Genomic DNA, 25965 nt, shown 5'->3' with positions numbered 1-25965 from the left:
ATCAACGCTGCAGTATCAAGCAAGATAACCGTTAGCCCTCTCAGAGCCTTCATATCTCCGTGAGATATGACACGGCTACAACCAAAGAGACAAAAGGTTACTGACTTCCCAATTTGCTGATATCTCCATAGCAAGCACAAACATGGGTTCTACTGGAAACCCCAAACGCGCGGTCCGAATCGGTGGTGCCAGCGGCGGGTTCACCGACCGGCAACGAAGTATCATGTCCTTCGCTCGGGATAACGACGTCGATGTCATTATGGGTGACTGGATGAGCGAAATGACCATGCAATGGCACGGTGCCGCAAAGCATGATCTCATTAAGGCTGGGAAAAGTGACGAAGAGCGCGCTGGTCTTTTCGATCCATCATTTATGGGCACACTCATCCCGGCTCTTCCCTACCTGCAACAGCGCAAGGTTAAGCTTGCCGTTAATGCTGGAGCTAGCGATACAAAGATGCTCGCAGAGCTTGTTGAGAAGAAGATCAAGGAACAGGGTTTGAGTCTGAAAGTCGCTTGGGTTCAAGGTGACGAGGTACTAGACGTTGTTCAGCGGTTAATGAAGCAGGGAGAGAAATTTGAAAATATCTGCTACGGTGGAAACCTTGAAGATTGGCCTTTTGAACCCATTGCCGCTCAGTGTTATCTCGGTGGTGCTGGCATTGCAGAGGCATTGCGAGCTGGTGCGGACATTGTCATCTGTGGACGTGTGTCAGATGCAGCACCAGTAGTTGGAGCGTGTATGTGGTGGCATGGATGGGATCGCAACAAGGATTTCGACCAAATTGCTTCTTCGCTAGTTGCTGGTCACTTGATCGAGTGTTCCAGCTACGTCTGCGGTGGATACTACAGTGGCTTCAAGGATCTGTTCCAGGGATGTGAGAATGTCGGGTTTCCCATCGCTGCCATTAATCCCGACGGCACATTTACTTTGGAAAAAGAGCCCAACACCGGAGGCGAAATGTCTGTGGGAACTGCTACGTCGCAGCTGCTTTATGAAATCCAAGGCCCTCTGTACTATGGTTCCGATGTCGTCGCTAACCTGGAGGGAATCAAAATGGAACAACTCCAGAAAGACATAGTCCTTGTCACTGGTGTAAAGGGATGTCCGCCGCCTACAACAACCAAGGTTGGAATCACTGCCCGGGGTGGTTACCAAGCTGAGTTCCACTTCTACATGTGTGGCTTGGATCTGAAAGAAAAAGCCGAGTGGACTGAAAGGCAGATTCGTTACAGCATCGGAAAGCACATCTCAAATCTCTCGCTTCTCAAATTCAGCTTGAACGGTTGGTGTCAGGAAGATCCCGAGAGCCAGGATGTAGCTACCGTTGACTTCCGCATCTTCGCCCAGACTACAGAACCTGAATTACTGGGTGTAGGGTCCATGGTGGGGTTTCAGCGATGGTGCATGGAGAATTTCCTGCAGAGTTGCCCTGGCGCCAGTATTGAAAATGACCTCCGGCAGACGAGCGGGAAAGAATTTTTCGAATACTGGGTCTCGTTGATGCCACAAACTGAGATCAACCATGAAGTGCACTTTTTGTGGAACAAACAGTCAAGGCAGATTCCTCCCGCCAATAACTTGAAGGATTATGGTACAACGTTCGGTACGAGACAGTGGACATATGATCCAAAGGCTCCCCTGGACCTGGCTTCGTGTGGCCCAACTACTAGGGGACCATTGGGATATGTGGCTCTGGGTCGTTCAGGGGATAAGGCCTCTGATGCAAATGTTGGATTTTTTGCTCGGAATGAGGAAGAATGGCAGTGGCTGAGGTCCTTGCTTACAGTAGCTAAGATCAAAGAGCTACTCGGGTCAGAGTACAATGGGAAGGGTGTGGACCGTTTTGAGATGCCAGGTATCCGAGCGGTGCATTTCTTACTCCATGATCATCTTGATCGTGGCTGGTCCGCTACGAGTACATATGATGGACTTGGAAAGAATGTTTGTGAGTATCTGCGGGCAAAATACGTTGATATTCCAATTGCTTTCCTAGAGAGAGGGAAAGTAGGAGATCAAAAGCGGATCAATTATTAGATTGCAATGCTAATAATGTATTGTTTTACATCCTGCAATATATATATATATATATATTGTCCGTGTCTAAGAGATTACTTCGGGGAATCCAGCCAACCACTCATACGATTCTTTAAATGGCAAGAATGTAGTCCTTATCTTTCGAAATAAAGTACAAAAGATGATACCACTTTGTAGAGGAACAATGTCTACCTATTGATCCGCGTAGTGCACTCCTGGAAACTGTGCATTATTCCTGCATGATCACGGAGTATAAGAGGTTACTCTGGATGGCTGTGGGAAAGCCCCGTCGGGGTGGAGCTCAGGACTCCTACTCTGTACACCATCTGAACCAGGAGCGCTTTCAATAAACTTGCCAGTACTATTAAGGCCTATGAGGTAAGCTAGCTTACTATTGTTCATCATGCCGGGAAAAGAAAATTTTGTCAGGGAGCTTATGCCGTAGCGAGTATCACCACCACACCAAGGTATGGTCTTATATACAACCTCATAGGTCTATTGGAATTATTACTTGTCAATTGATAGTCTTGTTCAGAAGCTAAATCTCTGTACTTAGAGCAATATTTCCAGGTCACTGAAACGAAACAGGTAAATCCTTTTCGGACAGAACAAAAACTCATATCCGCTCGTGGTGATCCACAGAACAAAGGAAATAGAACAGTCTGCCCTGGTCCTAGGTAACAAACAAACCTTGACATGGCCTCCTCCACATAGGATTCAACTAAGCGAAAATGTATTAGGACAATCTAGACATTAAGCATGAAACGCTTATTGGGCGGGACGCAGCTATGCTTGTGGTCGGTCCAATGGGCACGCTGGCAATCCTACACATAATTAACAAAAGTCGCGATAAATGTAGAGGTAAGGGCATCTACACATACCTTGTCGCAGTACCAGGTAGCCCGGCATCTGGCGCACTTGCGCAGAGAGTGACCGATATCAGACTCGATCTGACCACATTCAAAGCAACTGTGCGGGAATATTAGGATCACCATCGGCATATATTGATAGATTCCAACACGTACCTAGGCTCTTGAAAGCTGCGCGGGACTCCAGGTTGATAGTGATCCAATGCGGCCAGAAACTGGGCACGACCGGGGCCACGAAAGCCTTCGTCAAATAGGGGGAGGGCCGTCCTTTTGTTGCAATTGATCTGGGGCACCAGGTTACGGAGATGCTGCAAATTCTCAGGCGTGATCTTGGCACCCACCCGCATCATCAACGCCCCCAGGATGATAGTGCGATACTTTCCACCACCGGAAGAGATGTTCTCAGATTCACTAGCAACGCAAGCACCAAAGATGGTCTGTCCAAAGTTGTTGGCATCCAGTCTATTACGGACATAGGGCACGATGATATTCGCGAGCTCGTGAGCGTACTCCGCAGTTTTGTATATCTGGAGTGCCTCCTGTGGAGCTAGCATGTCAGTTTGATGGACGGTCTGGGACATATTATGCTCCCACTCGGCTTCGATTCCGATTGATTTAGGCATGGCGCAGCAGATATCGAGATCCTGATCACCTTCAAAAAGGCCTTGAAATAGAGTAAGTGGTTGTGTAGAAGGTAAACAGTCAATGCGAGACTTACGCCAACCCCAACGACCCATGGCTGGTTGATGATGGGTATTTGACGACGATAGATCAAGAAATTGGATCACAAGAAGATGGTAAGAGAAAGAGGAGATGATGAAGAGAGGATGAAGAGGTGAGAAGAGAAAAAAGAAGAGGGGGAGGTGAATATGGCGTTTGGCTTCTGTTCGCATTACGACAAACGAGTGAACGCCACTTGATTCACTACATCTCCTCCGCATCTCTTCACTCAATATTCGCAAAGAAAGTGTTTTCACTGTATTGATAATTAAGCAAAGTTCGTTTGGATCATTTCCACTTCGCTCTCCAGAAAAGCCAATATCATTGGTAGGAATGACCATCTCGCATGTGATGCAAGGCTAACGACTAACGAAACAACTTGCTAATTTCCTCGCCATACGCTCCAATGTTGGTGCTCGAGCAACACTCCCTTTGACGCTCTGTACGAGTGGCTTCTCCTTCGACGCGAATATCAACCGCTCCGGGAAAGCTTCACGCAGTTGACACCTCAGATTGACCTTTTCAATATACGGCCTGAGACTATCTACCATCTTCCTGCGATCATTCATACCATATCCCTCATATAGATCTACTATGAATACCGGGGCAGGATGGCCGTGTCCTCCAATCAATGCGGTCTTCACTGCAAGGTGAGATTCGATTTCCGGCTCTAACGGTGATGCATGCAATTCATCCCCGTGAGACAGATATACATAGTCATCCAGACGTCCAACAATCTTCCAGTATCCCTTGCAGGTTGGATGCTCTACCCAAAGGTCGTTCGTCTCGTACCGATCTCGATCCTGGTATATCAGGAAGATCTGTTGTATGGAATAGTCTGACTGCCGTACAAATACCAGCTCGTGAAGGCCATTGTATCGATGCTCGAAAATTGCTCCAGCTAGACTATGGAACTCCACTTAGTCATAAATATCGTCAGTTTGGGGAGTTTTGGTGAGATATCGACCCCTCTCTGTGCTGCCGATCGCTGGGCCAACGGTAGTATATGCTGTCAGCAAGTCTGCCGACTTAGCTGAGAGTGGCGCTCCAGCATAGTAGACGTATCTCAACTGTCGAAGTGAATTAAGCCCTGATGGCGTCCGACACATTGCATCTACTATAGCCGGAGGAAGCAAAACACCATCCGTTCGTCCCTTTTCAAGTACCTGCACCATGGCTTCTGGGGAAGGGAAAGTAGGTGGTCCGATAACAGCCACCATGTTCAGGTATACCGGCCATGTAAGAGCAAACATCATACCGATAAGCTGCCTATGTCAACCCATGTATCGACACTAACTTTATGTGGTAGAGCATACGTGCAAGCTTGGAACTGATGGCACAGAGTCTTCTCGGTGTCTGGCAACGACGCAACCCGGTCAGGCAATGCCATCATGCCCTGGGTGTATGTAATAGGCTTAGGGTTTCCAGTAGTTCCTGAAGTGTGAAATACCATCCATGGATCTTCTTTCCCTTCATCCCACGTTTTGGGGTAGATATAAGGTACAGTGCACTTCTCTTGCATAAACTCGTCTAACTCGGGCACGGTGATCACTTTCATGTTAGGAGCCTTCTGCAATAACTCTTTCACCTTGTCCTTCATAGCCATAGGCCGGAGATAGATCATGCACTGCTTCTTAACGAGGATCCGAAGCTGGGTCTCTGCTGTGATCAAAGGAGACGGCACTATCATCTGTAAACGATTTAGCATACGCCCACGTGAAGGTAGTCTGAAGAGCTTAACAAACGAACCGCTTTCTAAATTTTCGCTGCGGCAACAGCAAGAATTGGATAACGAAGGTCTTTCGGGCGTAGGCAAAGCATTGGAACGGCTCTTCCCCCTGGGGGAGATGCTTGCGCAGCCACCGGGCGGCATTATTTGCGGCATTGTTCAATATGTCGTAGCTTAGGCTGCGGAACCCTCGTGTAAGATCATTTTCATCCACTGGAAGCGACACCCAAGTGACATGCGGTTCCTGGGCACGGCTCTCGATCACAGTGGCCAGGATACGCTGGCCATGCTGAACGCCAGGAAGAGGGAGTTCGGACGACATGGGTGCTATGTTGACTTGACTGGATTCTTGAAAACTCAGTCAGCAACAGATCAGCTTCTTATAAGAGCTTGTATGGGTCTAAGTTTGTGGTTTATTTTAGTGCTTACGTGGGACTACTATCTCTCTAGCAATACACAATTATTGTTTCATAGCTAGCTTGACAGCATTCTGATTTAACAGAGTTTATTCTCCAGCTTGTCCAAATTCTCGAGTGAACGATCCGTCATGGAATAGGACGTATGATTATTAATATTTTATCCAGCTTTCAATTAAAGATCACTCCGCACTAAGCCAGTGGACCACACTACCCTATACTCCCTATACGCTTGTTAGCGCATTGGTGGAAATTCGGGATTTATGAGATGGAATTGCGGAAGTTCAAAACAACATCCACCGTCCCTGGGTGCTTGAACAGCGAAACTTAATAGAAGATGTGTGTTTGCATGAGCGTTCTCATGTAATGAGGTATCTATTTCCCGGTTGCGTCACTATAGAAGAGAGAGGGAACAGGGCCTTTTGTATTCAGTAAGATCCTGCGGACATTCTGCCTTATAAGCATTCGTATCTCTCATTGAGATCTAGTAGCTTGGACATAATGGATACTAAATTGGTCTTGAGCTTTTGTCGCGTAATACCGAATACGACATCAAAATGATGCTGCACAGATGCTGTCATGGCTTCCATTACATAAAATGGAAGACTATCTCGCTTTCGCTGATCATGGCATTTAGTATTGTTTTTTGTCTCGCGCAGAAGTAGCCTCGATTTATCTTTACACCTCAAAGTAAACGAATCATGTCAGGCTCACACAGCATGCCATTCTTGGCATTGAGTCTGTTGAAGACTTGGCCGAGCTTGATCTTCGCGAGTCTGGACTGTCTCAAATTCCGCTACGGTGGAAGGAGGCCGCCTTAAACAAACCAATCTTCAGGAACGTCACTACCAAAGGCCCACAGAAGGTTACCCTCAATAAAGGAAGATTTTGCTACTTCCTTCGCCAAATCCTCGTCATGGTCGGCTACTCGAAGGGTGCTACAATCCACGATGTTCGTCGCGCTCGGTCAAAAAATTGAAGGTAAACATATTGCTCTGATTAATTCGAGGAAAGCTGGTTTTCACAAAGATCTCAAGACGGCATTGCTCCGCACTTGCGTCACAGATCTACACGCGCAGAAGCGTGGGGACTTATCCATCACATTATAAGCACATCGCTCATCAATCGATACAGTCGGTGATGTATTGGACGAGGAGAAAGAGACATATCATAGAGTACTTTCAAGGTCATGGACAATTTCGGGAAGTTGGCTTGTCTCGTGAGCTATCTGATGGGCATAAAGAAGCCATTCTATGACATCCTCAGCCGGTCGCTATGCGGGATCACATCAGCAATGGCTACACTAACAAAAGAAGTTAATCAAGGAACTGGAGATTTGACAGAGTTACAGAAGGATATTCACAAAGACGAATTCTAGGGGCCCAAAGCCACTAGGGCACTGCGGCAACTCTTGGCCAGCACAAGCGTAGCTCTACCCTAAACATGCCCGCAAGTGGCAGTGAAAAGAGCTCAGAAAGACGAGGAATGGGAACCGGAAGCATAGGGTAGAAGGGTAGCAGGAAGGGTCGACCCAGCTTAGGCCACACCACCCTGTTCCGGAACACAAGGAGAGTACTCTGCTCGAGCCATCAGTTCTATTGCGGCCTGTACATCCGTTGCCCTTTTTGGGAGCGCTAGTCGACCTCTTTAATGAGACGTCTCTTTCTCTGCGTCATCACCGCTTCTGTTCGGGCTCCACGGGCAAAGTCCAGAAAGATCTCTTTTGGACGGTAAGCAGGACTGCTTCTGTCGTCCCAACATTAAACTGTACAGCATTTATCATGGCCTCATACAATGGGTGCCTTCGCTGCCTCTTACAGTTTATCGCAGACGTCTTTAACAGAGCTTCCAGATTCCATCAGGCCTATATCATCCGCAAACGAGAGAAATGGACACTGTTCACTCTCCTCTCAACTGTATCGAGCACATCACTGAGGCGGATGATTGACAAAATGGGTGACACTGGTGCGCTAGCCTCTAACGAAGTGGCGCTACTACAAAATGAGGAACGTCTGTCCCCGGCCACTGTTGTACCTTCAGAGTGGTGAAAGAATTTGCTTACAATTTCGCTTTGAGCGCTCGGAGCTTTCTGACCCGTAACTAACTTGCCGTTTTGTCCACTCGTGATAGCTTTGACGCCAAAGGGGCCATCCGCTTTCTCGTAAATTGCTCTATGCATGCGTAGGTCCGTCTCCAGTAAGAATGGCATATCTTGACTGTATCTCAGAGTCTCCTCCTCCATGTCTCAGAGATGATTGACCTTCTGGCCAGCGACCAAGTACAGCTCGTTGGATAGGTTCACGTTGACCAGAGTGGCAGGGTCATGACACACAGCAGATACAAATTTGCCAGCCTCATAGATCTCCCGCGCAAGAGCATGAGAAAGCTTCATATCCAGAAAGATCAAACTTTGCTAACCGCGGTGGGGAGAGGTTAGTCCATTTTCTCCGTCTTATGAATTATGTGCTGGCAATAGGAGCGCTGTTGCTGGGCTGGAAGTGTCTCTCTGGATGCATGATCTGCATACAGTATGTCAAGACATTGGATTACGCTCTTGTGTACGACTAAGGTGAATTATAACCTTAGAGCTTCTTAAAAGCATATACTGGACATATATCCTGACTTATTTTTTAATATTGATATAAACAGGCTCTCTCTCCAAGTTCCTTTCACCTCCTGAAACCTTAGATTTTTTTTTGGGGGGGGGGGGGGGAAGAATATTAAAACTGAACGCGAAATGCCTTGGTCTGGACCAACATTCTAAAGAATACCGGACCATAATTATGCGTATATTCGGTATTGGGAGGCACCACAACAAGTGGAATGCCGGACTCTCATATTACTGGAATGAAAGAAAGTAGTGCAACCACTTTGCAAGACTTTACGCTTGAACAATTCTGTGCCAGATGTTTGGAATGCCACAATGTTTTGTGAGCGCTTGGTTATGTCAGAGAGATTCTTCTCCAGAAGGGGCTCTGGAATCTTATTGAAAGGGGCAAGCAGGCGTACATGATTCTTCATTCGAAGAACATGCGAATCATACTAGCCCTACGCAATCTTCCTTGCTTCCTCGTACACTTCATTCTCTTGTACAGCTATATGCCAGTTGGGTTTGCTGCCTGGGAAATCAAGACTCATGGAATACTTTTGCCGGTCTTCATGATGAGTAGTAGTCTCTGCCTTATGGCAAATGGTGTCAATATGCCTGCAAACCTAGATGGTGTAGTTTCCCAGAAGGTAGTCATTACATACCACCATCGAAACGGATCGCCCGTGTGAGGAACTATGGCCACTCATGCAAGGGTCCCCAAAACAATGTAGGACGCTCCTAGCATGTCGGGACGACATTGACTGAAAATGCAACAAGGGTCAATACAACAATGTTTAAATATGCAGGAGGTTGAGACAAGCAATATGTGTTGAACTTATTTTCCTATAAATACCCAAATGGGTTCCCGAGACATAGCGCGTTCATCGCAATATCTTCCCTCGCTTACAACAGATAATATTGTTTTTTCAAACTCTACTTCAAGTCTATCCATTATAAAAATATGCATTTTCGTGTGATGAGCCTTCTTTTCTTCGCATTGACCGCGACAGCTCTTCGTCAGGATGATGATCCATTTCAAGGTCTGACCGAAGTTGTGAAGGATCACACTTCCACATTCAAGACGCCTGATGGTACTACACATGCTGAAGCCTTGGAGAGCTGCGGTGAGGGTAAACTGCCGGCGTGCTGTTATCATACTAGATATGAGGGTACAGCAGGCAAAGTTAGCGAGAACATCCAGAAGCTTCTGAGTGATTGGGACGTGGAGTATGATGACCGCGTTGGCCTTATGCGCCATTGCGGTCCTCTACTTAATAATGGGCGTATGTACAACTCCACTTGCTGGGACAAAATTCTTGCTAATGCGGTGCTCAGCATCCGATAAAGATGACAAGGCGTGGTGCCCCAAGCACAATGGCGTCTGCTGTGCAGCCAACGAGGCAAGTCTCCAGGTTGGTTGATAATTTGTCAAGTTTTGCTAACAAGAATGGCATAAGCAGGACACTCTTGAGGGATATACAGTAGAGGGGAAGACGTACAGAGTTTGCGTTCCGATCAGAGATGCGGAGGAGGCGGAGGAGGGTGGGGGAGATTGGTAGGTCGGTGAAAGCGCTGACGTACAATGCACCGACTGGATATGTGACCTTGGTCAGTTCAGGAGGCGATCCCGATAGGCGGCAGTTCATATAGCGTATGGTAGGCAGGTATGGTACAAAAGGAAGTTTTAGGTGACAGTGAAGGAGTATTCTCGCTAGCTCAAGTGATGTACCATCCAAAGCGTAACCGTGATCATGGTTGGATTCTTCCAGCTCCTAAAGATGGTAGTATTCAGTTGATTCTTAGGTCAACCTGATGTTATCCGCCTTTTTACCCTGCCCTATTCATCATTTGTGGCATAGGACGTTTTGTTTCGAGTCCGTGCCACGGCCCTTTCAATATTGTAGTCCTACATGAAACCACTATATGGATATATCAATAACTACTTCATATGGAATAGAATACATCCAAAAGCTGTGCCTATTATACTTTCTGCACAACCAATTCCCATTCGACTTCGCTAGGCTCTTTCCAGTAATCTGTCCCACTAGCAACAAACCCTAGTTTCCGTAGAACTCTCGCACTTCGTTCATTGTGTCGTTCGGTCTCCGCAATAAATCTCCTCGCCCCTCTTTCATTGACAGCCCACTGTATAACAGCTTCTGCTGCCTCCTTTGCAATCCCCCTACCCCAGAATTCTGGGGAAACGCCGTATCGCACCTCGATCATTTCCCTCCATGGGGGCAAAACCGGGTCATTCGCCTCTCGTGCTGGAAGCGATGTTGTTGTGGCATCACGCACGCCAGTATAGCCAATCCATTGGACCTCATCAAGGTGTTCTAGATTAGATCCAACCAGATGGTTAAATGCATCTCCCTTGATTACTGACCCTTTGTGGTCATCTTTTTGGAGTGTAGCCTTGAGAGAGCCGGGTCGTAACCCAAGAGCAAAATCGCCCAAGGCGTATCTTTTCCAGGACCGGTTAATATCGCGGATCTCAATCACTTTGCGTGTTTCATCATCATTCCAGTGTCTCGCAGCAAAATGAGGCCCAAACCCCATTTGGCAAAAGCTTTCATCAGAATGTAGCCTGGCATAGAGCGTCCGGTATTTAACCAAGGAAACCGCGATTGGTGTAGGAAGAATGAAGAGATTGGGCGTTATAATAGCGAAAGATTCAAAAGAATCCTGGATCTCCGATGAATCCATATGGGATACGTGCCGTGTTTTATGGCCACAGTGAACCAGGCGCTTTACGGAGTCCGGCAGAAATCCCTCTGTTTGGCATGTTTGCACTTGGGATCATATCCCCGGTTAATACCGTGGTGCGGTTCTTAGTACTATTAAAGGAGGTTATTTATTGGTCTATTGGTTCGAGTCCAAGAGGATAAGGTAATTTTCAAATGCTGAATTGCATGGGTCAATAAGATAGCAAATTCCATCCGCGCGGTCTGCAAAGGTATTGGATAGCTGTGTATAATTAGGAATAGGTCAGAGCTGGAGCGTGTCCGAGGGGTGCTCATGATGATTGTGCTGGAACACAGGTACAACTGAGCTCCCTGTAAACAGTTTGTCGCATCTTGCTTACCTCTTGGAGTCCACACCCAAACAACCCCATTCTCTCTCCTTGACTTGCTCTAACAGTAGATCTCTGGCGCCGATGATTAATGTCACTAGTGCGAGAACATTCTGAGGCGGTGATCTAATGGGTTGGTCCTATCCTAGGTCGTTGTCATAGAATGTCTTCTAATGAAAATCTTATGTTGACGAATTTTACGCCCATAATGATGAACCGATGTCGTGGTTGTTGCTGGACGACGAAGGAAGTTGTGCAGGAGGATAGATTGGACGTACCGGCGGGAAACCAATCGATGTCGAGGCCACTCATCTTTTAGCGCTTTATTCTGTTGCCAGATGCACGCTATTTAGGCCAATCAGAGCGTGGCATTTGACATTTGTTGTCGCTACACAACGCCAAAGGCTGCAAGGTAACGCCACAGTTGCATTTGGTAAGGCATATTAATTTAAATAACGAACCCAGCATGTGTCTAACTTCAGTGTCAGCTCAACGATGAATCTGTCCTATCGTCTCCTATCACCCCATCGATTTTTTAATTACCTCGTAGCCATCAAGATTCCCCATGCCTATATGCCCATAAAGCCAGGGCAATGTCCGTATCGAGTTGTTAAACTACTTCGCATGCTACGTACCTTTGACTCTATGTAGCTGCAAAATATTCTAATTATCAAAGAAGAATCTTTCATGCGTCCAAAATTTAGCTCCTGGTCTCCAACAAAATATGGTGTTTCTTTTACTGCTGACCGCAGCTGCCGTATTAGCCCTTGGTCATTCAGTCTCTCCAGAAGAATCATTCACCATAGTTAAAAGAGCCTCTGGGCTCAAAAGTCGAGATATGAAACCATTTTCCCTCCGCATAATGCCCCTCGGAGCTTCAATAACAGAGGGATACGGCTCTACTGATGGAAATGGGTACCGCGAATACCTTTGGAGGCAGCTTCGCTACAAGGGGTGGGAGGTAGACATGGTAGGCAACAAGCAAAACGGGAACATGGAAGACAACGTAAGTGAAACACTACTACATAAGGCTGGTGTGCCTAACATCGCTTCAAACATAGGATCATGAAGGCCATTATGGCTTCCGCATCGACCAGATATCAGCCGTGGCCAACAAGTCTTTTCACTACCAACCGAACCTTATTCTGATCAAGTCTGTTCGCAAATAGTAACTTGCCTAAATATTACCGACACTAATCATGAATAACAGTGTGGGTACAAATGATGCTCTTCAAGACTACAACATAAACACAGCTGGAAAACGGGTCGACTCGCTTATAGAAAAGTTATTCGGTGCCATTCCTGGCACTACCATAATACTGTCCACTTTGCTTCCGAACACGCATCAACAGACGCGTGTTGACGTGATCAACAAACAGTATCGGAAGCTCGCAGTCCAGCGGCGTAAAGATGGTGACAATGTTGTTCTGGCCGAAATGAGCCATTTTATTAAGCCTGATCAGCTTGTGGATGGCATTCACCCCACAGACGTGGGATACAAGGAGATGGCAGCGGTTTGGTGGGCATCTATTGAGGCTGTTGACGAAGAAGGAATGCTTCAGAGGCCCAATGATATAGATATTCTCATCACCGGCAATGTGTCATCCAAACAGACAACGACTGTCAACATCTCGAACCCAGATCTGCCCTACTACAGTGCTATCCCACAACCTCTATCCAATTATGGTCGGCGCAAATTGAGGAATTGGTGGCACCTCTTGTTGGTAGTTATGCTGCCTTTTTGTTATTAAAAGTGCTTAATACTAGATAGTCCGTTTCATCTTTCGCATGCATTTCCCTTCGTATTGTCTGTCTTTGAGGAGCCATGTCCAAGTGTTGCCAAGTATTTTGTGTGTTGTAAATGGGAAGCATAACTGGAACCCTAGAAAGCATATCAACAAATAAATATGTAGGTTGTACCTGAACTGTACATGTGAATGAGTTAGCAATCGTTGAGTCAGGAACCATATATGGCTGTTATGGCCACGAGGTATACTATAATGCTGTGTGCATTAAATATTCGCAAGAGAAGATTATGGCATTGCGCACAATCTGGCTAATGTAGACAAGCAACTCTTTATGGAATATTCCCACTACATCCACAATATGGAACAGAAATATAAGGCCTCATGGTCCCAACCACTTATCTTGGATTCACTGCACTGTATGGGAGTACAAACGTAGCATAACTAAAAGGACATTCGGATATTCGATTCCACTTCAAGGCACATACTCCCTTCCGGCATAGGGCTCCTCTCATTCCATGTCGGTCCTATAGTTTCTGGCATATAGGCTCTGGCAAAACCCCCTAGACCGAGGAAGCTGGGGACTTGCTTTGCACGTCCGTCTCAATGCCCTCACCTCAAACTTTCGCTAGTCCATCTAAGAGAACTCTGGGCAATATTCTTCTTCCAATCTGAGAGCACAAAGCCCTACACGACTTTTTTAAAAGGTTACTACTGACTAGCACATTGGTCTGAGCGGTGGCAATGAGCGGGATAAGCCCCTCTCGTTCTTGTCTCAATAGAGATATAATCCGCAGATCCAGCGAAGCATCCATGGACAAACGCCAACGGGTCATTGCAAGCCGAAGGCGTCAGATTATAGTTGATAATATCATTTGCAAACTGGGTTACTAACCATTGGCAAGTCATAGTTCGACTCCGATATTATGCAGCCGACATCGCTGAGTCCAGTCCGTTGAGGCTCCGATGGTAGGCTACTAGTATAGCCCGGTTGAGCTACCTGTGACGTACAATCCAGGCCTTCATAATCAGAAATAATCCGGAATTCTTCACAATCCCTGACACCTCCTTTCCTGTTTTAGCAGGTGGGCTGTGCCTCTGGATTAATTGGCAGCAGGTCAGCCGACAGAGGCGGAATGTCCACATCTAGGCATCCGCCTGGGTGATATCATCGTGTATTTTAACAAGGTTAATGAGACGGCATAGTTAGCCATTGCGCTATATGTCGGTTGGATGAACGAAAATCCGACAGGTACATGCGAATATCATAGGTTATCGGGGATCAGACATACTTAGGTTACAGTAGCGGGATGCAGGTAAATGAAGATCCAGAAGTCAGCCCAGCAACGCGCCATTAAGGCTCTGTTCTGACTACAGGTGGCTCTTCGGTTATACACACGGGAGACGTACCGCCCGGACTCGTCAATCGGCGCCATTAATCCCCGCAATCCTCCGTGATATAGCCTCTGATATCGTGAAGTCCCCCACTGGCTTGCCCCGCCCCCGCTTCCTCACCCCACCGGGTGCCCTGACCATGCATGAGTATTCCGATTACGCCAGGGATCAGCATCAACCATGGTTTCCTCTTATATATGGGTTCTCTCCCGTATAAAATACCGATTACGAGTCGTGATTGGGGCACGTCACCTTGGAACATGCAATTCCCGACATATGGTTTCACAGTCAACAAGATCGTCTCTCAACAGGCCATCTGGCTACAGGGGGGCAAGCCAGTAGGTAGTACGATCCATGACGCCATCAAATAAACGCCATGGCAGTGGATCTTTCATCGTCGAAAGGATTCTGTCCGCCTTGTTTTGGCAGCGATTGGCAACATATCCCATGTGAAGTGAGGCGGGCTCAGGGTCAGAGAGTCAATGCCAAGAGGAGAGGTTGAAACTACTTAAAGAGACAAAATAATGCGACACAGCAGGGGACTCTCCAATCTAATCTGAGCTATTCGAGCACATTATACTGTCTACATCCATACCCAAGCAGCCAGCATCCTCCAGACTTACCATCATGACGACAACACAGGTAGTGGCCGAGAATGCCCACCTTGCTGGAGCCCGCAACAGTCTGCGGAAGGAGGACTGCATGAAACTCTATGAAGAATGGGCCGCCTCCTACAACAGTGACCTTGCAGATGCGTCCCAGAACTATGTCGCACCCATTCTCGTCGCCCAGGCCGCTGTCAAGTCCAACAACCGGGCCAAAGCTACCGTTCTGGATGCCGGGTGTGGAACAGGGCTTGTTGCTGAAGCCCTTGCCAAGACTGGAACGATGACCATTGACGGTGCTGATCTGTCCCCGGCCATGCTCAAGATTGCTGAGGATACGGGTGTTTATCGAAGCCTCATGCTATGTGACCTGACTCAGCCAATCGATAAGCCAAATGACACGTACGACATTGTGACCTGCTGCGGCACTTTCACACGCGGCCATGTCGGTCCTGATCCGGCCCTGAGAGAATTTATCAGAGTTACCAAGACTGGTGGCATCATCGTCGCAACAGTACTCGAAGAGATCTGGGTCTCCGGCGGGTACAAAGCCGAGGTCGCAAAGTTAGAGGCGGAAGGCCTGGCCAGAGTCGTCAGTATGGAGCTCAAAGACTACAGAAAGGGAGCAGGCGACAAGGCAACGTTGATGGTCTTGGAAAAAACAGGCTCCGCCTGAACGATTGAATGACCCGGATGAATACTTTACTACGGAGTACAACATGCTTTGGGTGTGTAAAGGATGGGAGGCTTTACGCTTTAGGATTGCGATGGACTTAACCTTAGTCAAAAATCCCAGGTTCTGCAATTTGCCCCAATGCGACTGTTGCCGATCTGTTATGGACGGCGATCCCATTATGCGCCATCTAGCCTCTGTGCTTCTCTAGTGTTGACAGTAATCCATACGGATAGATATCTGCGGGACTCGAAACCGCAGTAGCGTGTTGGCCTCATCCGTAGAACCATACAGCATAATGTAGACGAAGCTAACGACAGTATGTTAGTAGCATTTAGGGTATTGACCTAATCAATGAAAGGCTGTGCGGTAATTGAATCCTGAAACATCTGGATAGTGGGGGCTTTGTATTTTTCTAGATTCAGTCGCAAAATGTTATTCTTTTGGCCCGCCTAATGCTGGAAAGAGCAAAAATTCTCCGCTGTAAGTATTATGTTAAAATTACCCGTTTCTTATCTTCCCCTGGTCTTCGACGTGCCTGAAAGTCTGGTTCTTTTCCTTCATGTTTGTAGGTCTGAGTCAGTTCTGGTGTTCATTGCTCCAGATCCCCCTAATGACATCAGGTCATAGATAGACATTTGCTTGAAAAACCAAATCTCCAACTCTTCTGAACGGTGTATTTGAGCTGGTTTATTGGCTCCTTTTCCATGCGCAAGGGAAAGTTCTTGTATCTCACATACACGCATGTGTTATGCGCAAGGGCACTCCCTCTCAGAACGTAGATAGGCGATCAGTTGGTCCCAGTTATAAGTTTACCATGCCTATCACTAGTATTATCAATGATTCATTCTTGGCTAAACTGTCCATAATTGCTTACATATTTTCATGCCAACATGTGCTATCATAGATCAATACGTTCAACAAAGAGTGCCCCAAAATATATAAACAAGCCGCAAAAGGCAAAAAGTAAATGCATTAAGGCCAAAGGACGACTATATAGTATGCTCATCAAATTCCTATACAGTAAGGGATAGATTTCTAACATTAATGTTCCTGTGTGTCAATAGTCAGCTACGTGAACGCTGGAATTCAGCTCTCAGAATGGACACAAGATACTGGTGATCAACTCTATCCAGGCTCGTTTAAATATCGATGGATGGCGTGAGTTCTTTCCAACAGTATATATCATCTTTCGGAAGTCTAAAGACATAATAATTACCAGGTATTCTACCCTGCAATAATGCATCGTCTACGGAATGATTACCGATCCTTTCTCTCAACATATCAACTCCCGAATGAACCAGCTAGCGACAACAGAGAAGAACCTAGCCCATGACTTTCATCATGGTACCCGACAAGAGCCTCACCTCAAAGATACCATTTTGTCGTCCCATGTTCGGGCGAGAGCCTATCACCCATGAAGAGTTCGATCATTCCTATCCGGGTTTTGGCACGCATAACGATCTCTACTTGATATTCTGGATTCCCAATAATTCACGCAATCCGATGCTATTTCAAGATGCATGGAAATGGTCTCTGGCACTGCTCATCTCATTTGACACCTTGGCTAAGCTTTCAGGAGCGTCTTCGAGGAGCCCAAGAGGACAAATCGCAGGAGCTAGGAACAGAGGGAAAGAAGAGCGCCACAGTGATGGAGAAAGTGACGCCTAATGAGGATCCGAGGCGTTAAGTCATTTGCAGCAGTAAGAAGCGCCCATTAATCTGAGTCCCATTTAGTCATAAGGTGATGTTCCACTCTGTGCGTAGACCCCAGAATCCAGAGTATAGTGTCACGTGTAACTCGCCCGATCAAGTTAGTGCCGTGACTAAGCTCGCTCCTTCCCGGCCAATCAGACACCATCTTCAAGCCCTAGTCGAGCGGCACATCATGTGACGCACAACCGCCGTTCTTCGAATTTTCGGGGCCACCACAAAACGAGTTCTCCGTCCCCAACCAACGACAACCCGTACACTTGAGTCCTACCACGACACCCGTGAGGAGGCAATATCAAAATGGCTGTTCGCAACCAAAGTGCGTGACTCTTCGACCCTACCGATTGACGAATTTTCATTATCCCAGAATGGAATGTTGACGGTTGTTGCTTCTAGGCCTTTCCTCTGCCCGCAGCAAGTCTCGCAAGGCGCACTTCTCCGCGCCCAGCAGTGAGCGTCGTGTCCGGATGTCCGCGACCCTTTCGAAGGAGCTTCGGGAGAAGTACAACGTAAGTTTTTTGCGTCTGGAATCGAGTCGAAATCAATCTGGGTCTGGCCAACGAGGGTGGTGGGGAAGAACAAAGCGGCCGATAATGCAGACGCCAGGATAGTCACGACAAGTCTCTAACGCTACGTTGAATAGGTCCGCTCCATCCCTCTCCGTGTCGGCGATGAAGTGACCGTGAACCGGGGTGGCCTCAAGGGTCGTGAGGGCCGCGTCAAGAGCATGTACCGTCGCCGCTACGTCGTCCACATTGACCGTGTCGTCCGCGAGAAGTCCAACGGCCAGAGCGTTCCTCTCGGTGTCGCCGCCTCCAACCTGGTCATCACCAAGCTCCACCTCGATAAGGACCGTGAAGAGATCCTTGCGCGCATCGCTAAGGGACGCGAGGCTGCCAAGTCGGCTTAAGGGATATCTTGGGTGTAGGGTTTAGGTTCATATGGTTCATATTGCAATCGCGGTTTCACGGCGCTGGTGTATTACAGGGCTCTCCTACAGAAGGACGTCCGATTTACCATTCTCTGGACCAACGTTTCTAAAACCAGGGGCATTACGATAAATGAAAAATTGAAAAAGATATCTTTTGATCCGGAATTGAGGGCTCTCGGGATTCGTTCTCGGGGGGTTCGTCAAGGATGCGATAGCATGTTTTTGCTGCAGACTGCCAATGCTGTCCTGTATCCGTCGCCAATGAACGTAATGCATGCATTGGCCTGCGGCATGATAAGGAATAGAACCAGATGATACTGAGCTGCAAGTATATCAGAAGATGAATAACTGGCGGTCAGACGTGGCCTACGATACTGTTATCATCCTCTCAGTATTTACGTACTTGGATGTCACTGATCAACTCAGTTCTTTATCAATGGTCTAATGCATTTAGTCGTCTGGCTGCATAGCCAACAGTACATCCTCTAGACCGTCAATCCTAAAGCTGAGGTCTGGGAACAATCATACCAGCAGACAGGACTCAATCTGGTGTATATTGTAGCTTGAGGATACTGGAGAATCCTGTAGATGAAGAGAAGGCGTACGGTACGAGAATGCTGTAGATATTGAAGATGGAAAAACGTGACCGGTGCAAACACAGCAAACTTGATTTCCTCTTTCGGCCGTTTTATTTCGCCGACCTGCAGATTGTTCACGATGATCTCTCTCGTCAGCGACACCAACAAAACAAACTTCGCTCACTGCATTTGCCTCACTGCGGTTGCTTGGTGTATATATAACCTGATTTTATTTCTGACCGCGGACTCTCCGGGCTTTCTTCTCCCTTTCCTAACCCCCTTCGCCTCCCCTCTTCTTCTTCCAACTTCCTGATCTCCTCCCTTCAGTCTTTCCACCCGTCTCTCACCATGTCGACCGACGCTCAAGTGGCTGGTAAGAGAAAGAGAGCCAGTACGTTGACCCAATTCGAATGTGTGACGGTGATCTGTCATACATCTTGTTCTGAATCCTACCAATCTTCTATCACATTCCGCAAGCTCTTCGCCTCCCGATTTCTTCCAGCGTTTCCCTTTTCCCCAATTACCTCCTCTGTCCCCTCATACTAAGGTTCGGTCTGTTGGCCTGGGAAGAATTGGATCGTTTGGTTTTGCCTCGACGATATTCCCCCTGAGATATAAGGCACGGAACAAAGCGTTGGGTCCAGCTGTCATCATCAGCGTCCCTTCCGGACCCCCCCGCTTTCTTCCTCTCATCCTTGCAGCGGACTGAAACCTAGTGTGACCCCGCGATCAGCAGCCTTCATTTCCCCCTTCGTCATCGGTGTTCGACACTGAGAGCATTCCGCAATGGTCACTGACTCCTCACCTCTCTCAGGGACCCAGTCCTGCCCGCCCCCTGAGTTGCCTCAACTGGTCGCCGAGCAGCATGTGCCTATCGCCTCCCATGACAAGGAGACCCAACGTCTGATCGTCGTTCTCTCCCACGCCAGTCTGGAAACCTATCGTGCTTCTGGCGGTCGCAATGGTGCCGGTCGGGATGAGAAGTACTCCCTGCTCAATAGTGACGAGCACATCGGTGTCATGCGGAAGATGAACCGCGACATCAGTGAGGCTCGCCCGGATATCACCCACCAGGTAGAATCCCTCTTCGGTCTATGCTATTGACAGAACTGGACTGATCAGTCTCCAAGTGCCTCCTGACCCTCCTCGACTCCCCCATCAACAAAGCCGGTAAACTCCAGATTTTTATCCACACCGCCAAGGGAGTCCTCATCGAAGTGAACCCCAGCGTTCGCATTCCCCGTACCTTCAAGCGGTTCGCCGGGTTGATGGTCCAGCTCCTCCACCGTCTCTCCATCCGGTCGACCAACTCGCAAGAGAAGCTCCTCAAGGTCATCAAGAACCCAATCACCGACCATCTACCCCCGAACTGCCGCAAGGTGACGCTCAGTTACGAAGCTCCCGTGGTCCGCACCCGCGACTACATCGAGTCCCTCAATCCAAACGAGAGTGTCTGTATCTTCGTCGGCGCCATGGCCAAGGGACACGACGATTTCGCCGACTCGTTCAAGGATGACACAATCAGTATCAGCAACTACAGTCTGAGTGCGAGCGTGGCGTGCAGCAAGTTCTGCCATGCCGCCGAGGAGGTGTGGGATATCGTCTGATCCGTCTGCGTCCGAAAACATTTCTTTCCCCGAATCCAACTGGCCAAAACTTGACGAGGTTATGAAGTTTCAATTTTCCATTCCAATGGCGAGAGAAAAGCGATCCATGTGCGCGACGCGTCGTCTGCTGCCTGTCGTCTTCTTTGTCTTCTCCTTGTTGTTGGAATCAATCTCTGTACTCCAAGTGTTTTGGCTCCTTTTTTGTGCATTTCTCGTGTTCCCCGTGTCTGGTTCTTGGAGATCCAGATATGCAATTCTTTTTTCGGGTATCTCTGCCTTTGTTTTCGGGCAGACGACGGGATCTTTGCGTGACAATACCGCGGGAGTGTCTGGGTGTCTTAACCCAGCCACGACTGGAGGTTCGGCCGTGCCCAGCGAGACTGTATCCTGTCAAGTACATGGCAGGGCTGTGTGGATGTGAACTTAGATATGTAGAATGGACGATTGGGTATGATACCTATATATCATTGTTGACTGAGTAAATATATTATGTACATCCATTGTGTACCTGGACAACTTGGTGAGGGAGGTATGCTGCCTGAGGCCAATTTTCCTGGAACTTCAACTTCTCACCATCTCTTCTCTTCTTCAGTTCCTACTCTTCTCTTCTCCTCTCCTTCGCCTCAACTTCTGTCGCTTATCTTCCAACCTGGCTGTCTGACTCATTCTTGGTGGAGCTTTGCATAACAAATAGAAAATGGAAACACTCGACCGGGTGGCCCCGATGGCCGGACGGTCTCACTCGACGTGGCACACAGTCAGACTCGCCAGAGCTCTCCGCTTCACTCGAAAAGAATAACCCACTGGTTAGGATACTGGACGAATCATGACGGGGTGTTCCTCGATAAGTATCCCACTTCCCTAGCAATCCAGGGGAATCCAACGCCGTACAGTATCCGATATGATGGCACGACGATCCGCATTTCCAGAGTTTCCCCTCGATTCTCGGCCCTTCCAGGAGAAAATCCCCCAAAAGACACCAGATCACTGTAATTGACCACTCCGATTCGTTTGGCGCTCCTGGCGCTTGATCCACGAAAGAAGTGGGCGTGATTTGGCGGTCTGTCGCTCCATCCGGCGACTAGCAGCAGCAGCAGTGCCCAAAGCAGGAACCAAGCGTTCCTATTGGGGACTCTTCGGCCATTAAACTACGGAGTCTGCCCTCTCATTATCCACCATCACCAATCCATCTCCTCCACCTCGTCGCCTCACCTCTGTCGCCCTGAGACAACGGATCCACTGTTTCCTGATAGGCGCCTCGTCGATGGAGGCAGGGCCACCTACGGGACCCTCCGTCAGGCTTCCCCACGATGACCTGGCATAGTTGCTCTCTTGTGCCTCGCTTCACCGATAGGGAGTCACCAGCTCCAGTCGGAGCTCACTTCCGGGCTTTCGTATGGATACATCATGGGTGCTGGGCATCTCTCGGCCGCTTGCTTCGGGAATGCCTTCGGTGATTGGATATATATTGGGCATGCGTGATGCATCGCAGTCCAATTCATATCTCCGTCAGTCTTGTTTCCTGCATATATCTTCAGTCTTCATCTCAGATCTCGAGACCATTCTAGCCATCCCATCTCCTCGCTGAACCCAGCGGGCTACCCCACCATCGTCATGCCTCTATCCCATCTGACCCTCACCGTCGCCCACCTCCCAACCTCCACCTCCTTCTTCCTGTCCTGTCTCCAGCCCTTGGGATACAAGTTCATCGGCCGCCACGATGACTACATCGGCTTCGGCCAACACTCCGGGAAACCCGCCGACTTCTGGATAACGGAGCAAAAGCCGGGGTATGTCCTTTCACCGAAGACCTATCACCCAGGACCAAACTAACGACTACAGCATCCCCGCGGGTGCCGCCCACGTTGCCTTCCCCGCACCCTCCAAGGACGCTGTCGGCTCCTTCTTTATCAGCGCGCTCAAAGCCGGCGGGAAGCTCCACGGCGAGCCCAAGACCCGCGACTCCGAGTCGGGCTACTACAGCGCCGCCGTCATCGACTTCGACGGCAACAGCATCGAAGCCGTCTACCGGCCGGGCCTATCCTCCGCCCGCTCAGAAGTAAGCCGGCCGGCGCTTGCGCTTCTCGAGAACGGGCCGGCCTCCGTCGCTGGCTCTGTCGTCTCCAAAGCAACAACCACCAGCAAGGCGACGTCCACACGACGCTCTACCGCCCACTCTGCCATCTCCAAATCGCCAACGGCAGTCCCTTCTGAACGAGGCTCAGCCACCTCGCGGAACATGCAGCCTCCCTCGACGTCATCGTCCCCGACATACGTCGTGCACACAACGACACAAAAGTCTGACGACGGTACCACCGCCAAAACCATCGTTGGCACGCTCATCGGCGCCGCCGCTGGCGCTGCCATCGCCTACGCCATGTCCAAGGGCGACTCCGAAGCCTCAGACAACACCACAACCGCCTCCCCTCCCCCGCAGTACTCTCCGCGCGAACTCCCCGCCGCCTCCCACATCCAAGACATGCTCCAGACCACCTTCCGCGCCATCGAGCCAGCCCCATCTGGCAGCCACAGCGTCTACTCCTCCCAGTCCCAGCAGGGGCAGCGCCCCGCCCTCGCCCGCAGCGTCACCTCCAAGAACCCGCGCGCCAGCACCGTCTACGATCCCCCCACCGAGTACGCCCATGGACACGTCGACGAGGGCCGCCGCGCCTCGGAGGGGAGCATCTACACGTCAGCATCGGCGTCGGGGCGGGACATCCCCCTCCGCGCGATTGAGTACCCGCCGGCGCTGGACGCCGCGGACACCAAGCAAGGAGGCACGTACTACCCATGCGACCGCAGCACATTGATCAGCAGCTTCCCGGAGAAGAATGGGAGCGTGTACTCCTCGTCGACGATCAAGGCGTCGAAGGCGAACGACGCGTCCTACGACCGCCGCTCTCACCATAGCCATCACAGCCACCACAGCCACCACAGTCATCATAGCTCTCGACGGTCGTCGGCCTCGGCGGCGCCGTCGAAATCATCCCACCATCCTCACCATAGGAGCGGCGGAAGTGTGACGTCCGCGCGCCACATCCCCCTCCCCGAGAGCTCGGTGGCTTCGTACCGCTCCGTGACAAAGTCCGGGGTGTCGGCGAGGGAAGTGCCATTGCCGGAGAGCGTGTACGAGGATGACGTCGGGCCGGAGGACTCGATCAGCCAGATTGGAGGGGCGAGGGAGCCGTCGGGGCGGTCGACGCATTCGCATCGATCGCGGACGTCGCGGCACTCGAGCAGCAAGTTCGATGAGCCGGTGCGGCCCAGCGATAGCATCAGCCAGGTTTCGGGGAGTCATGCGTCGCGGGCGTCGCAGCGGACGGTGAAGGCGAGTCGACGGGGGAGTCAGGTAGTTTGATTATTTATATGTCTTATATTTTTTTTTCTATCTATATTTGTCTGCATTGCATGGCGTTGCATGATAGTCAGCAGTTTCATTACTACAAAGATTAATGAAATGGTGGATTTACGACGAAGTATGTATGCACCGAAGGTTGATTGAGCTATCTGACACGAGTCCCGATCACCACTCACTCACCCTCCGCTCAACGCGCCGCATCCGCAACATCCTCATCCCCAGCCCCGACCCGGGCATCGGCCCAGGTTGTTTGTTGTTCATTGTTCATCAATTGTTGAACCCACTCGACGGAGCGGGGCGAAAATAGGAACAGCAAAACCGATGATGCCATGAAATGCATGAGAAATTGGTCATAATGATCGTTGGAGACGACATTTCCCGCCAACCGAGAAAATAGCACAGAGGAAAATAGAAAACAGCGGAAGGTTAAAAAAGTAAAAAGAGGAAAACCAAACACATGGGGTAAAACGGTGGTAAGACACGCAAATGATTCCGGAAAACAAGGATCTACGATCACGGGACGCCAGGCTTCGGATCTGGATCTAACGGAAGCGAAAAGTGATTGGGAAGACCAAGGTGGCCGTGGGAATTGAATTTGCGAAGATCAAATAGCATATTTGCGGGTCCATTCGCGCGCGGTCGCTTCATACCGGGGACGATCGGTCTTGTAGACGTGCGCGATCTCCGGCACCAACGGGTCATCGGGGTTGGGGTCTGTGAGCATTGAGCAGATCGACAGGAGGACTGGACGGGTTAGCATGGATTTCTCGGGGGGTAACGGACGGACCCGGGGGGAAGCCAAACGAACCCTTGGAGATTGTGAGAGCGGGACTCCACTGGTCTCGGAGGATGTCCAGACAGATGCTGCCGTTGGAGTTGATGTTGGGGTGGTAGATGCGAGTGGTGAAGTTCACCTTGGGCGGCTTGAACGGGTAGTCGGTGGGGAATTGGATCGCCAGGAAGAAGACACCTCCGGAGTATGGGGAGTCACCCTGGTTGCGTCAGTAGGAGCGGGAGGGATGGGATGGGGGTCCGACGAATGACGGGCGAAGACGTGCGGGTTCCCCCCAGGCCGGGCGAGGTGACTTACAGGACCCATGATGGTCGCTTGCCAGTGGAACTGTGCGGAAACCACGGTCAGTATATAGCGAAGAGAGGCGATTTGCGATCGGGACCGATCGACGAAGGCGATGGATACCCCGCCACAGCGGGAAACCACCACACCGGTCGAGACGCAGAGCAGACGAGGGGAATCGTACCAGGTCATCACCCTGAGGGCCAGCAGAGCAGGAAGAGGGAGGATCACTGTACGGCGAGAGAAATTAGCGGTGGTTCGCAATGGGTGAATGTGCGATAGGCGAGTTGGCCAGCCCCGCGGTGGGGGGCGAGACTGGGACGGAGTGGTAGGGGGTTAGGAGTAAAGATGACAAGACGACGAGGAAGAGAAGAGGAATGATTAGGAGGAAGACGAGAGAGAGAGAGAGGCTTACCGGCCGAGGTCCGTGAGTTCCTTGTTAATTCTCTTGAGAGCCATTTTGAAGTGTTGATGTGATAGGGAGCGGGAGATGAGCCACTCAGTGGGAGGTGAAAATTGCAAACTAATAACGTCAGTAAGAAGAGGAAGAAGAAGAGGTAGAGAGAAGAGACTAGATGTACAAGACGAGGGGTACGGGGTGGTGGGCTTACCAGAGGGAGAGAGAGTGAGGCGGATGGAGGAGAGAAGAAAGAGGAAGAGAAGAAGAAGAAGAGGGGAGAGAGAGAGACATTGGGCTGAAAGAAATCGGCGGGACCGTACCGTGCGTAATTTTGGCCAGCGCCACAGCCGTTTGGCTGGGTCAGGGCGGTATTACCGTTACCGGTACGACATGCATTTGCCACGACGGCTGGACCTGTCATTTTACGTTGCTTTTGCGGAGTTGTCTGCG

The 25965-nt window shown here is 49.6% G+C and overlaps 10 protein-coding genes across 10 annotated transcripts; 7 read left to right on the top strand and 3 right to left on the bottom strand.

Annotated features, from left to right (window-relative positions):
- Positions 1–142: 142 nt before the first annotated feature.
- On the top strand, positions 143–2038 carry BDV59DRAFT_192591 (acyclic terpene utilization AtuA family protein; the record flags this gene model as incomplete). The annotated part of the gene is made up of 1 exon (XM_073692070.1): positions 143–2038. The coding sequence occupies one exon, from the start codon at positions 143–145 to the stop codon at positions 2036–2038; it is 1896 nt and encodes a 631-aa protein (XP_073549010.1).
- Positions 2039–3986: 1948 nt separating this feature from the next.
- Positions 3987–5699, bottom strand: BDV59DRAFT_207263 (putative AMP-binding enzyme; the record flags this gene model as incomplete). The annotated part of the gene is made up of 4 exons (XM_073694964.1): positions 5421–5699; positions 4925–5317; positions 4595–4892; positions 3987–4546 (listed from the first exon to the last, which is right to left on the bottom strand). Exons 1-4 carry the CDS (start codon positions 5676–5678, stop codon positions 3987–3989), a joined length of 1509 nt encoding a protein of 502 aa, XP_073549009.1. The 5' UTR covers positions 5679–5699.
- A 4312-nt stretch (positions 5700–10011) lies between these two features.
- Positions 10012–11163, bottom strand: BDV59DRAFT_176127 (GNAT family N-acetyltransferase). Its single transcript, XM_073689385.1, has one exon. The coding sequence runs from the start codon at positions 11066–11068 to the stop codon at positions 10343–10345; it is 726 nt and encodes a 241-aa protein (XP_073549008.1). The 5' UTR covers positions 11069–11163; the 3' UTR covers positions 10012–10342.
- Positions 11164–11922: 759 nt separating this feature from the next.
- On the top strand, positions 11923–13348 carry BDV59DRAFT_176125 (SGNH/GDSL hydrolase family protein). Its single transcript, XM_073689384.1, has 3 exons — positions 11923–12441; positions 12497–12588; positions 12646–13348. Exons 1-3 carry the CDS (start codon positions 12160–12162, stop codon positions 13184–13186), a joined length of 915 nt encoding a protein of 304 aa, XP_073549007.1. The 5' UTR covers positions 11923–12159; the 3' UTR covers positions 13187–13348.
- Positions 13349–15151: 1803 nt separating this feature from the next.
- BDV59DRAFT_207261 (class I SAM-dependent DNA methyltransferase) lies at positions 15152–15921 on the top strand. The gene has a single exon (XM_073694963.1). It carries the CDS (start codon positions 15203–15205, stop codon positions 15854–15856), a length of 654 nt encoding a protein of 217 aa, XP_073549006.1. The 5' UTR covers positions 15152–15202; the 3' UTR covers positions 15857–15921.
- A 1316-nt stretch (positions 15922–17237) lies between these two features.
- On the top strand, positions 17238–17693 carry BDV59DRAFT_176124 (uncharacterized protein). The gene has a single exon (XM_073689383.1). It carries the CDS (start codon positions 17246–17248, stop codon positions 17522–17524), a length of 279 nt encoding a protein of 92 aa, XP_073549005.1. The 5' UTR covers positions 17238–17245; the 3' UTR covers positions 17525–17693.
- A 28-nt stretch (positions 17694–17721) lies between these two features.
- Positions 17722–19073, top strand: BDV59DRAFT_176122 (60S ribosomal uL24 domain-containing protein). Its single transcript, XM_073689382.1, has 3 exons — positions 17722–17885; positions 17963–18075; positions 18210–19073. The coding sequence occupies exons 1-3, from the start codon at positions 17867–17869 to the stop codon at positions 18474–18476; spliced, it is 399 nt and encodes a 132-aa protein (XP_073549004.1). The 5' UTR covers positions 17722–17866; the 3' UTR covers positions 18477–19073.
- A 701-nt stretch (positions 19074–19774) lies between these two features.
- On the top strand, positions 19775–20806 carry BDV59DRAFT_16441 (18S rRNA pseudouridine methyltransferase). The gene is made up of 2 exons (XM_073687623.1): positions 19775–20149; positions 20206–20806. Exons 1-2 carry the CDS (start codon positions 19862–19864, stop codon positions 20680–20682), a joined length of 765 nt encoding a protein of 254 aa, XP_073549003.1. The 5' UTR covers positions 19775–19861; the 3' UTR covers positions 20683–20806.
- Positions 20807–21700: 894 nt separating this feature from the next.
- On the top strand, positions 21701–24297 carry BDV59DRAFT_16457 (VOC family protein). Its single transcript, XM_073687629.1, has 2 exons — positions 21701–22472; positions 22525–24297. The coding sequence occupies exons 1-2, from the start codon at positions 22297–22299 to the stop codon at positions 24038–24040; spliced, it is 1692 nt and encodes a 563-aa protein (XP_073549002.1). The 5' UTR covers positions 21701–22296; the 3' UTR covers positions 24041–24297.
- On the bottom strand, positions 24051–25755 carry BDV59DRAFT_176117 (putative ubiquitin conjugating enzyme (UbcD)). Its single transcript, XM_073689381.1, has 7 exons — positions 25727–25755; positions 25531–25638; positions 25300–25345; positions 25131–25160; positions 24849–25032; positions 24153–24784; positions 24051–24081 (listed from the first exon to the last, which is right to left on the bottom strand). The coding sequence occupies exons 2-6, from the start codon at positions 25572–25574 to the stop codon at positions 24645–24647; spliced, it is 444 nt and encodes a 147-aa protein (XP_073549001.1). The 5' UTR covers positions 25575–25638; positions 25727–25755; the 3' UTR covers positions 24051–24081; positions 24153–24644.
- Between the last annotated feature and the right edge of the window lie 210 nt (positions 25756–25965).

Source organism: Aspergillus ambiguus, assembly GCF_047715705.1.
Source record: "Aspergillus ambiguus strain CBS 117.58 unplaced genomic scaffold BDV59scaffold_11, whole genome shotgun sequence".
NCBI classification, from domain to species: Eukaryota; Fungi; Ascomycota; class Eurotiomycetes; order Eurotiales; family Aspergillaceae; genus Aspergillus; species Aspergillus ambiguus.
The sequence above is the reverse complement of the archived record's forward strand: the minus strand, read 5'-3'. Positions and strand labels throughout refer to the sequence as shown.